The 13840-nt window shown below is 35.1% G+C and overlaps 1 protein-coding gene across 5 annotated transcripts in view; it reads left to right on the forward strand.

Moving 5' to 3' along the window:
• The window catches only part of LOC137030360 (B-cell scaffold protein with ankyrin repeats-like), a 45977-nt gene that overhangs the window by 24189 nt on the left and 7948 nt on the right, over positions 1-13840 (forward strand). For all 5 annotated transcript variants that reach the window (XR_010896402.1, XR_010896403.1, XM_067400626.1 and 2 more), the window contains exon 8: positions 11977-12037. Coding sequence is in view for 3 of the 5 variants with exons in the window: in XM_067400626.1 (XP_067256727.1) it covers positions 11977-12037 (61 nt within the window). In the remaining 2 variants the exon portion in view is untranslated. The remainder of the gene's footprint in view (positions 1-11976; positions 12038-13840) is intronic.

Genomic DNA, 13840 nt, shown 5'->3' on the forward strand with positions numbered 1-13840 from the left:
ACCCCACTTCATTGGTATTTAAATAGTATACGCTTACGTTGAACTTTATTCTTGTACAAACAGATGCTGTATTAAGCAGTACATAAAGCATTGCATAAAATGTCTCTGAAACATCTGTGAATTTGACAAATATTGAAATTATTTCACTTCAGCTGTGATAAAGTATGCAAACACAAGCATCTCTACGAGAAGCAGAAAGTCCGACTTTAAGTCTCTGTTTTCAGCTCCTCCCCGACTGCAAGCAGTAAATCTTACCAATCGGTTAAATTCAGCCGCACACACCTGTCGAACACACATAACACAACACATGAACCAAGGGAAGCACATGACAAGATCACATGAGGGCAAGGGAATCACATGAAAAACCAGGAAACAAAGGAACGGTGACTGCAAAATAAAAGACCTGAACCATGAACATGAAATAAAACCAAAACTTAAATGCCAATCTCATACTGCTCATATTATTGTAACCATGGCACTATTTTCAAGCCAAAGTTAAAATGACTGAAATGACAAATCCAACACAAGAGATCATTATAAGAGCATGTAACCATGCTATTACAAGTAAACCAGATAGAAGACTCCTGAAAAAAGGGTCAGCGAGGTTATATTGTTTCATGTTTTTTTCCCCCGCTGCTTTCCATTCCATTTTACCATTCAAGCTGACCATATATTAGTGAATGTATGTAAGTACAGGGCATATTTTAAATAAGCAGCCCTGTAAGGTTACAATCCATATTTCATTAACAATCTCTACATGTCTCTCCTCTAGTAAAACCCATCAAACAGATGTTTGAAGAAAAACAAAAAGATACCCATTGCAGCATTGGTTACTTTATGCCTGGCTGCACTGAATGTTTTACTGCTTGGCTAAAAGGGTCGAAGAGGGGGTTGGGAGAATGCTAATGCATAGATTTCCCTTCACTAATGATGTTTTTTTTCCCATCGTTATGCTAATATGCTTAAAGCTTAGTTATGTTTAACCCTCTATTTATGACTAAGATGAAAGCAAGAAGGATTGTGTTGCATGGAGCATTTAGTTTTGTAATGACACAATCCTCATTCAGTATGTATCCAAATGTGTATCTAGGAATCCATTAGCTGAACCGAGCGGAAGCCGTTTTTTTTTCTGATGGGCTCTCTTAATACATAATCCCATTAAAATGTACAAGACAACAATCTGTTACACAGCCCATATACAGGCAAATCCACCATGACTGCCGTTATTGAGATGATCAGTGTCTAAAGCACAGTGATGTTTCTAAATCCCTTCTCATTCAGTAATAGGTATTAAACTCTAAATCCTAGAGACAACTGATGAAAACAATAATAATGAAATTATAGAGGTTTGTGCTGCTGTAGAAAATACCTAGTTTAGCATTAGAAACATGTGTGCCACAGATGGCTGTTTCATGGTGGGGTGATTCATTCATTATTCACTTCTGACTGTTAACTTCTGTTAAAAATCTGGTTACTTGTGGTTTGCTGTGAACCTGGCATTTATTTTTAAACATACAAGCAGTTCTCAAGCTGTTTTTAATATTAAAAACAATAATTTTACATATGATGGTTGTAAGTAAACGCATGATGCAGAATATCTAACAAAAACTTCATTAAGTATCTAGGAGAACTGACAATGAACTGAACTGAACAGAACAGGGAGTATAAATACATGGGGAGGCATCATGATAGACAGCTGAATGTAATCAGTAACCAAGGAGACTAACTTGGACATAATCAAGACTAAACTGAACTGAAGCCCAAGAAACAAAAGACATAAGAATGAAAAGACAACTAAACACAACATAATTCTGACTACTACTACTACTACTACTAATACATTTATTCAGCAATGATGCATTTGACCAAAAGTGACATCACAGTCTCCACAAAATATTAAGCAGCACAAAAAGACAATATCCGACAGAGGACTGAACTGAACAGGGAGTATAAGTAGGAGATAACAATGAACTAAATAAGACACACCTGATGATTATAATTAACCATAGAAACTAACAGGAACATGATCAGAAACCAAAATTAAACAGAGCAGGAAAACATGAAAGCAGGAAACAGAAGAGAATATCAAAATAAGAGTCCAATACCATGACAGATTGTGCCTTTTTTTTTTTTTTCTGCAATCATATAACAATGAGAATGCATTAATTTAATTAATAATAATAATAATTAATTTCCCTTTATTGTTGTCATCATGCATTATTCAAACAATAGAAAACAATATTACAATGCATATTTAATGAATGTATCAATAGAGGTTAATCATGCAAGTGAAAACAAAAATGATTCTAGAGGGCTGATTGCTAATTTGCCATCAAGGTTTGTAATGTCAAAGAGAAATGGCTTCTCCCTTGCTTTCCCGTTAGCCTTTACCCATCTAATTAAACTTGTTTTGCTTTGCAAACAGCACAGCATTGAGACAGAAAGCTTATTAAAAAAGTGTTTCTGCTTTAACTGAGTTCTGTTTTTTTTTGGCAGCTGCATCATCTCTATACCCTTGCCCTCTCTTTCTATCCTCATCAGTATTCTGCCTCTAGACTTTTAATAAACATGCTATGATACATGGACAGATAATTCATTGATTTATGTAAAACCTTGCATGTGGTTATCTTCATTTCACAAACATTGGGACAGGTGTGCCTCTATAATATCCACAGTGCATTGTCAATTGTTACAGATTGTCAACAAAGAAACATGAGCTGGCTGAGTCAGTGTGTCATATACTGTTCATAGACAAGCAATTAGTGGTGTCATCCACTTGCGAAAACAAGCTATTAATCATGTTGTCCTCAGATTGACAATCTGTTTGATGAAGAGTATTGACTTCTTTGCAGGATTCAGTCCGTCATGCCATTTGTTGGTCATTTTGTGGCAACAATAGAGCCCATTATCCGTATTGATATAAATCCTTTTGAAATCATGTGTAAAAGTTGCAAAAGTTCCAGATCCGTTTATCTCAGTCTTTTCTGATTAGGTGGCAAAAAACAAAAGAAATAATGAAATCAACTAATTGCAACTAAACACATAGGGCCAGATTCGCTAAACAGGGCAAATTAGCATAAGACTGCAATCCCATAAAAGCGCAGATGGGAGTGGAAAGTTCTACTGACAATGTGCAAACTAAAAAAGAACACTGACAAAGCCAGCTCATTTCCATAATGACCAATGCAATTTACTTAGTACCCGTCCACACGGATACACGTTTAGTTGTATACGTAACAATTTTGTATCATATCGGCATTTCGACGGATCCAAGGTTTTTTAGTGTATCTCTGTGGCAGAATTACAGCGCCATATACTGGTCTGGCATCTATACTATATCGTTTTGAGTCGGTTTCAGTGATTTTGTGTGTACGCAGATATTACTTGAGACGATGCTGTGTTTACAGATTTTTTTTTTTTAGAATGAGAAAAAAAAAAAGATTAGATAGGGAAAGGTCTGGCTTCATGTGCATGTGGCCTAAGAGTATTGCCAATTAGCGAAGGGTAATGCCGAATGATAATCAGGTGTGGGTAATCTACTAACAACACAGGAACAGCAAACTAACGGGCTGTTTACATGTAACTGTTTTCAACTAAAAACGGAAAACGTTTTGAGTTTTGGCCATTCATTTACACGACAATGACGTTTTGGGGCCCTGAAACTGCAAGCTTTTGATATGCAATGATATTAAACAGTGGCTGTGACCCCCTGTTTGCACTGCGTCATATCATTGCGCCTGCTGCAGCCATGGTACGGCAGCAAAGTTCCTTGATTATTACGCCGGAATGAGAGTATAGTTCCTAGCCAGATCGGCCTAGAAAATCACAACTTTTCATTTTCTGTCGGTCTTAGTACACGATGTAACTACAGAAGAGTCAAGTTTTAAATAGGAAAAATATCGAAACGCTTTGGTCATTTTTGAGCGAGATGCTAACGGTCTAATCAGATTCAATGAACTATGCAATGTACTGCCAGACCCGGAGATTGGCTGAATGGGTTGGAAAATGGTAAAACTCAACTGTTTAACTCTAGGGGAGTTGGAAAATGAGCCTATTTTCAAAACAAGTGGAGTGTTCCTTTAATCGTATTAATCTGCATAGATGGGGATAGAAAAATAAACAGAACTGCAATTAGAAATGGAAAATTATTCAAACTTTGGGTAAGAGAAAATGCTTTCTTTTTTGCCCATGTGGCTAATCAAACTCTTGGTGCAAATCTATCTATCACTTGAATTTATCTATCCAAATTAGCCAGATGCTTACATGGACATGTTTCTTGGCATGCCTACACAAGGTAATAAAAAATACAACCCAGACTACATTTAATAAAGGTTTACTTGCAATGAGGATAAACATGATTTATGCCAACCATATGTTCTGTGCTGGAAATTATTGGCTGCGGAGAGCATGAAACCATTTTAACCTTTTAAGTCAATTTTATATATTAAGTTCATTGTAGTATAAATTTCAGCGTTTGATTATAAGGACATAATTGTTTATTTCTGTATAATAAACACATTTGCTACTGTGTTGGCTCAACATTTCCTGAAGCAACATCAGTTGAATGCCACTGGTCTAAATAACAAGCTTTCCATTGTAAAAACAGTCAAAAACATCAGCAAACTAAGGACTTTCCTATGCAGCTATGTTAGTCAGCATCACACAGTAGAAGGAAATAGTTTGAGAAGGTATCCTCAGGGCACAGTGACTCTTGTCAGTTGTAGTGGGGCAAATAATTTCTGATTCTTTTGAAGGCTAAATGTGCTGTATCGCTGCCTTGTAGACTTTAATGATAATGGTAAGTACTTTGCATTATTAATAAATAATAAAGCCTCTCCCAGTTTCCCTGTTCAAATATAAAGCATACCGTTCATAATGACATACTCTTAAGCAAATCAGAGACCCATTTAAAAAGGTCAGTGTGCTCCAGTTCTATTGTGAGCAAACTACATTTGCCATGCGATCTTATTTCAGCTTAGACTCATAAACATGTCATTGCCTCTGTGATGGGACAAGCTGAATCATGTCTGGACATTAGGCTTAAATGACAGATGTTGCAACACAAATGTTAATTCAAGGAAATGAGCAACTTGTGAGCAGAAGTATGGGAATCAGAATTGACACTCTTAATTATAATGCTAATGCCTCGTGTTAATGGAGAGGGGGCAATGAAAGTCTAGTGTGATCACACACTTTATAAATAGATGAACTTTGAGAGTTAGTCTACCTAGCCACAAGTCAATGGTAGTCATGCCAACAGAGCATATTTAAATGTCTCCAGGGTGGCATCTGATCAGCATTTATGCCTGAGAAATTGATTTAATAAAGTGTAATGACAAGTGAACATGAAAGCCATTCTGCATGACCGATGGTGGGAAACTGGGGGTGTATCTATCATTAGCTACAGGGGACCCAGAAATTTCCATTACTTTCAAAAGATCCATGTTTTAATATGTCACCTGTAATTCAAATCACTGTGTGAGAATGTGAGGGTGAGCCAGTAGAACTTCACCACATTAACAATTATTTTCTTTAGTATTTAATCTTAAAATTGTCTTTCCCCCGTTATGATACATGGATTTGCATGGTGCATAATATCCGTGACCTCAGTTTTTCCTTTCCATTGTCTGTTTGGAACCCTGTTTAACGTGCTCGTCTTCATTCTTTCTTGTGCTACTAGAGTCAGTATCCACTGCAGCACTCATTGGTAACACTTTAGAATGTTCCGTCATTAATGAATGACTATGCAGGAACAGATGAGTAATGCAAAATTGACATTCTAGTAACTACTATTAACTAATGACAAGAAACTCTGATTAGTAAGTAATAGCACTCAATAGTTCATTCAATATTTGGCCACTATTTGGACCTAATCAATAACTACTATTTTTTATACCTCCCAAAGAACTACTAAGAAACTATATTCAGTTTCATAATTAATGCAAATAATTCATAGTGCATAATCAAATATATTACCAAATCTTTCAGAACTATTTGGAACAGTATTCTAAAGTGAAAAGCAAGGTATTCCCTGTAAAAAGAGTGATAATAACTGAAGTCATTGTAAGCTTTTGTATTATTAAGGGTGACGTTTAGAGGAATGCCTGAAAATTGGACACAGGATTAAGATCCCAAAAAAACTAATAAATAAATAAATAAATAAAAAGCCATTTCTTTTCAAATTATCCATAATAAAATGTCTGTAACAGGAAGACTGATGTACTAAAATGGAACAAAATGAATACTTACCATAATCATAAGTCTGCAATTAATTATTCATTATGTAAGTGCTTAATTGTTAAAGTGGTTAAAATGTTAATTTGCATGTTATTGATAAGTTTCACATTAATTATGAAACTGTATCTTAGTAGTTTTCTGGGAGGTATGAAAATAGCATTTTCCGTTTAGCTAATACTGAACTGCAGTTCTGTTGCTTACTAATGTGTTAATCCGGGTTTCTTGTTAGTTAATAGTGCGTTACTCATTTGTTCCTGTGTAGTTATTCATTAATAACAGTATTCTAAAGTGTTTCCCTCTAATTCTCTCATACACGCTGTATGGATTATTTTGAGGTCATGAACTGGGGAAAAAGCTGATAATTTTTTTCCCCCATGCAACTGTTCTGTTGTTATCATGTCATATTTTCCATAGATCAAGGGCTGGTTCACAGATATCTTTGACATTCTAGTTGGTAAACCTTTGTACACAAATTGTATAAATCATCATACATTTCACAGAAACAAACATCAGGTCAGCTCCATTACAGGGCCAAGCACTTAAGCCCTTCAGGGTAAGCTTCACCAGTGTTGATCAAAAATGAGCCATAAAAAAACACAAAAAAAAAAAACAAACACAGAAACATTCAGGTGCTTCTACTCACATTTAATAATCTTAAACAAAATCAACATTTTGCATTTGGTGTAGTGTTATGGCGGTCTCTGAGAAAGACTAGAGAATGTGTTATCTGTGCTAGCTCCATTAATGCACCACATGATTAAACTGTGTTAAATTAACTTCAGTAAGCTTTCACTGACAGCTCAGTCTGTGTGGGCTTTACATTAGCATGTCACATCTAAAACACTACATCCCACACTTATGCAACTCCCACAATGCTGATAGACCCACAGATCCAAGAACATCAGAAATCTTGAATAGCCTCTAGTTAAAGTTTAATGCTGCCATTAAAAGAAGATTATCAATTTTATAAGGTGGTCAACTTTTGCAGGAATCCAGCATAGCTTTGGTTTGACATGCGTTCAATAATCCTGAATGGAAAGGTGGGGAAATGCTTAATGTTTGTGGTGTATTGATCAGAGTGCTGGATTGATTTCTAAGGGCCCTTTATAAATAATGGTTGACATCACTTTACTGTGTGCACTCTGAAAGGAAGCATAAGTCATCCTGGCACATCATATCAGCATCCTAACTAGTGGAGTCTTTCACTTCCAGTCATGTGATATGAATTAGGGAGTCAGGAGGTTTGAATTTTTCATTCCACTTAAAATTTTCCAATTTTAATTTATGCTATTGAATGTTTATATGTGAATATACTTTGTGTTATATATTACCCTTGTTTATATATATATATATATATGTGTGTGTATGTATCAATACTGCTGTGTTGGAGTTTTGTGATATTGTACAAAACTGGCTTTAGTGTCATCAGTAATCCTTTACAATAGGGTGCAGAAATACGCATTCATTCATGCTTGACTATAGATGATCTTGAGTTACTGTATGACTCATGAAGGACTCCACCATTCATTAATGATTATTGCATCAGCAACTAATAAAGAGTCTATCTAATTAATATATTAAGTCATATATGCAGGAGTGCACATAACTTGATGTTGTTTGGTACTCACACTTTACGCAGCACTCTTAACCTACAAGTTGTCGTCATCACTTTCCTCCTGACTGCTCTCCTCACTATCTTCACTGCTCTCAAACATGGTAGAGGATGATGAAGTTTTGTTTTTATTTTATCAACACTAATGACACAGACAACAGCAGGAATATTAGGCTGCTGTCACTTTAAGACCGAATGTGCGGACCGAATATACTGACACACATCTGGTTCCTTTCTCAACCGTTCATTTCTGACACAGCCGAGAGAATACTTGCGAGAGGGGTATTTTGACAAAATTGTATGTGTCTGTTCAAGCTTAAGTAAAGGTGAAAGAAGAATTAACTATGTGTTCGAGCGTTGTCTGAAAGCTTCTCTCTCTCAGCATGCGCGCGCTTCGGGTGTGTGAGGCACGCGATTCCCGATTTTTGACTCTTCTTCCACATTTAAAATCGTTTAAATATGTAAATTGGTAAGACAAACCACATCCAAATTATAAACTTTCACATTATGATGGTTAAATTTAGCAGTTAATCCACGAATCACATGTATGCCGAACAGTGGGGCCTAGTCCGTACGGATCACGGATCAACTGCGATCCGTTGCATCCCTAGTAATTAATGAACACACTTATCATTATGATTGCTATCTTACCAGAAATGGGGAAAAATCCTACACCTGTAAGTATACGTGTCCCTGTCCCCAAAAATGTTGGTACTCCCTTCCAAGTTCCCTCCAAGTTTTCTGGTGCACATCTTTTATTTTTATATGCACACATTATTTATTTTTTGCGTATGCGCTCCTGCGCACAAATTATGTGTACGCCTGCATATATGAATTACTATTAAAGTGCCTCTATTATGCTTTTTCAGATATTACCTTTCATGCAGTGTGTAATATAGCTGTTTGTGAATGTAAAGGTCTGCAAAATTTCATAGATCAAAGTGCACAATAAATAGTTATTGTCTCCTGAAAGAAAGAATCGATTCTGAACTGCCGAAATGATATAACATTCATACGTAACAATAACAAATTTGCATAATGCCCACCTATGGTCTCCATTGGCTGCCCACGAACAATGTCTACTTTTACCTGCCCTCAAACACTATAGCTAGTTTTTGTTGTGTACATGTCGAGAAGATGCTGTTTTCTGCTTTGCAAAAGCAAATTCTCTTTATAAACAGGATGAGGATGTGAAGAGTCAGAGGTTAAAATTACCACAGTGATACAATAGTACTATACCCTTTTGACAATTGCTTCTCGACTCTCTGCGAAGTCAATGCGGGATTTGCAAAATGCTTATCCATTAAAGATGGACAGTACCCACTTTATTTACACCTACTTGCTCCTCAGAATCACAGTCTATAAATACGATTAATTATTGATGTATATATTTTCTACCGGGTGTTCAAAATACGTAATTTTGTGTAGGTCTCCGGCTAACTGGCTAACTCACGTTATTACCGTCAGAAATACTTACGATTACCCACGATTACATTGTATATTGTGTCAATTAATGCAAATTGTCTGTTGTTCTTACTACTTTGAGTAATTATAAATAATGGAGCAAGATTTGTTTTACAAACTGTAATGTTATATCAGTTATTCACGTTATGCTCAGCTAATGTATGCACCGTACTGATACTGTGATTCAGTTCCCACATGTGCACCAAAATAAATTAGAAATATACACATTAGTTGTTGATGGATATATACTTGTTAATGCTGATGTAGAAGAATTACAGTTGCAACATCTTATAATGTCTGAGAAATGTCCTGCTCAAGTCATCCTTGCAATGGAGGTTCGGTTTGAATATTTAGTTCTTCCAATGTTTCATCATCGGACTCATGCTCGAATTGATATGGTAATTTACTGTCTTTACAGTGTGTACAATTGCTGAGGATTTATGAAGCCTCCAGGGCTGAAATTGAGCTATGGTAATGGGAGGTTAATTTCTGCCAAGCGCTGTAAATGGTAGACCAATCACAACAGGCTAGGCCATCTGACCAATCAGAGCAGAGCAGGAGAAGGGATTTAGAGTGACTGAATCTTTGGACGAGTGTTTAAGAAATTAGGTGACGTGCAATGCATATTATGAGAAAATTAATGTGTATTTTGACCTTTGATGTATGTAAACCATATCTCCAAAACAAAAATAAGAACCTTTCATATAGCATAATATAGACACTTTAATTAAATGTGTCATCATTGATTAATTCCCTATCAACATCTAAGTGTTACTTACTACTTCGTGAGTCATACAGTTATTGCATATTAGTATACCGTATTTTAAAGTGTTACCGTATCAATGATAATATCTAAACCTTGAAATGTGAAAAAACATCCACTGAAGTCAACAATCAAGAAGAAGAAACGGGTACAAAAGAACAGAAAAAAACATCCTCTACTTTCCCAGAGAGAGATCCATTTCCCTTTACGTTTGAACATCCTTGGTGTTTCGCATCTTTACTAATGATCCTTCATCAAACAGCCATTAGATTTTATTGAGTTTTTAGTCCAGCTTGAGCACAGTCATTGAATGAATGCATTATTACCAGCAGGATACTGGCATGGCACTGAGATTTGTTTGATATTTGAATAACAGCCTCACAGCATCTTCCACAGTAATGTTTAACAGTGGGGGTTTTCAGTTAGCGTATAGTAGTCAAATCACTCAAATGACGTATTCACAAAATAGACGGACTGGTCTATGGTCTAATCAAAATTCAACTGTGGGCTTTTTGATGCATTCGGATCTTGAATATGACCATTTGTGCATGCTAATAAATATTATTGTGCTTTTATTATGATACTTTTCCATTCTCAGTAAAGTATTCATGACAGGTTGAGAAACAGAATAAGTTGTGTAACTTGTTGTGATGTGATGCCAGTGAGGTCTTTAAATGTAGTTTTAGGGGTTGTGACACAACATGATTTGTGTTGAAAGCAATGGTAAAAGAAGTTTGTTTTGATTAAAAATCATAAATAAAAAAAAGCTATAGAAGGGCCATTTAACCCCAGAATGGTACTAATGATGCAAAGGTTATGGCTTTGATTTTTAGATTTGATTTATGAAACAACCTGCATTATAAATAAATAAAGGTGAATTGACTTGATTTGATTCCTATGGAAAATCACTATAAATTGCTTTGGATTAAAGTTTTTGCCAAAATTGAAATTTTAGGAGGAATGTTCTTATTTGTCTTATACACACTTTAGAATTGACTCTTTGGCACTGATTGACTTAATATCCTAGTATACTGATATCCGAGTCTCAGCTGACATATTTTTGTAGCTTCTACTCTTGTCATGCACTAGATCAGGTGTGTAACTTTAGGACAAGAGCAGTGGCATAAACATGCATTTGAAAACATGGTTATTGAAGCCTGAAACTGAATCAGCTCCAAAGTATGGTTTTAATAAGCAGCATGGTGATTTAACCCACAGCTTGGTCTTTTTAATTGCTTGTCTGTCAATCAGTCCGTTGACATGTCAGAGTATTTCTTTGACACAAAAATATTTAAATTATTCATCACAACAAGAGAACACTTGTGGAAAAATGATGATGTTACACTCATGTCCGACATCAAAGCAGCTGTCTTTCACAACCCCTCAACTTGTGATGCGTAATTAGTTTGTCTTGTCTATCTGTTAATTCTCCCTTTCTACTCTAATGAATATATTCATAACACTGAATGCATAATGTGCATAATCAATATTGAAGGGGAAGAAGTGGAGGCTATTATCACAAGTGAATGGTAGCAGGTTGCTAAGGAACAGAACAGAACACAGAGAGAGGCAGTAAGAAAGAAGTGTGCATTACACTTAAGTTAACACTTTGTAGTGTGCCTACTTTCATCATTTTGTATTTATTGTTTGAATAGTTTAAAATTGGTGAAACAGACCAACTTCTTTCAGTAATCTAGACAGATTCTCTTCTCTTTTCCAAAATTGTCATATGCAAGCAGTTTAACCTAACATTTTACTAATTTCTAAAGCATTTGCAAAAAAAGTATGTTACTTTGGTTTTAAGCATTTTCAAATTTGGTGTTTATCTTTTTGGTCAAATATATGCTATTTAAAATTTTTGTCATTTTTCATTCACATGTCATTAATAATGTTCTCATAGGTATTTGATGACAATGATGGCAACATTGACACCGGTGTATATGAGTTGATGGGCAGAGCAGGTATGTTAGTGACTATAAGATGAATATTTTGATACTTAAGCAATACTTATACAAGTACAAGTAACATTGCTTTTATACAGTTCCATAAATAAAAAGTTAGTTTTTCTTAATTGCTTTTGGCCCTTTTTTAATACTTTTATTTTAAACAGTCTTAACATTCTCTAAAGTTAACTATCAATGCAATTGTCACAACTGTTTTTTGGTTATCATTGTGTGATTCTTACTTGTCAAAATGTTAAAATGGTTTTTTAATATGACAATCAACCCTGGAAGTGTTTCTTAGATATAAACTTTTTGAACTTTTTGTTGACACTGATATTTTTGAATAGTATATTAAGTAGTCAGTTTAGTGTAGTTGAATGATATTGTGCATCACAGCAGAAGTTTTTCTTTTTTTTAAGTTTACTGGGAAAAGTCAATACTGTACTATATTTGTATGTATACAGAATTTATTTTGTTACATGTACACAGAACATTTGCATTTGCATGTCAATTTTACACATTTGCATTACTTTTACATGTATTGAACAAAAAATTGTCAGATATTGACTTGATTTGTTGATTGGTAAGATTGTGATTCCTATTTCATTACTATAGAAAGTAATTTGACAATTTTGCACCATAAACATTCCATGTCATAGAAATTTATATAAAATATACATTTTTTGTATTTATACATTTGACAACATTTTTTCATGTAATGATGACTCCCTCGAAAGAATGTTTAGAAGATGTGACAATTTCACTGAGAATCAACTTGTCAGTTTTGATCAGAAAATCGTGTGCATTTAGTCATTGAGAAAATATTCTTTTGTGCCAAACATGCAACACACAAGAAACGAATCGTTCAAAACAAGAAACGTATTGTTTTGAGAAAATTTCATTTGAGAACTGATTAACTTTTTAAACATAATATTGCCAGTTACTTTGCTTATTTTTGCTTTGTCAGAGAAAATAGTTAAAAAAGAAGCCACAGCTGCTGTTCATCTCTGAGCAAACACACAGTTGTGGTGTTTCACCATGAAGGAGCATTTTTGAACAATTTGAATGAATGAGTGAATGATTCAATGGCTCATTCATTAAGACAGTCATTTGAGTATTTCTCTATTGGAAGACTGCGTCTTAGTACGGCTGCATATCGCATGTGCCATATAATCAAGAGTCATAGAAGGCCTTCTCAATTTGGAGGATCCTTGAAAGGAAGCCTTCATTTCACTTCCTTTATTCAGTATATTTTGAAGTGTATCCTTCACATCCTCAAAAATCCCACAATCCTTTACACACATTTCAGTCACGAAAAAGAATTTGTAGAGTCAGCTGGCCCAAGTTCATTATGAAATGCAAGTCAATGAATGTTTTCAGAGATGAATGCATTATATTTTCTTTTGCTGTGTTGTAAATTAATCATAATGCTAAACTGCCCATTTTGTAAATTACTGTAAGACGGCAGATGGTTGGGTTGTCATTCACTGTATCGTATTAATAGAAAGTGAGATAATATAAAGTTTTTTTTAGTATAAAGTATTTTTCAAAATGTCTTTTTAAAAGTTTTTTTGCACCATGACCATGTGTGGCATAAACCTTTAGCCTGCGGACTTACTACTCTGTCTTAATCTAGTTTTAAATGCTGAGAAGCAGTCTAACCTAGAAGCCTCTGGACTGGACTAGAAAGAACGCAGCCTCAATATGATGCAGTTTTCCAATTGAGAAGCACCCCCATGGTGTGCACATTGAATCAGTGTTTTGAATAAATTGGTTTAGTGAATGAATAGATGGTGTTGGTGTCACTGGTGTTACTTTGTA

The sequence above is a fragment of the Chanodichthys erythropterus genome, chromosome 11 (genome assembly GCF_024489055.1).
Source record: "Chanodichthys erythropterus isolate Z2021 chromosome 11, ASM2448905v1, whole genome shotgun sequence".
Classification (NCBI taxonomy): Eukaryota; Metazoa; Chordata; class Actinopteri; order Cypriniformes; family Xenocyprididae; genus Chanodichthys; species Chanodichthys erythropterus.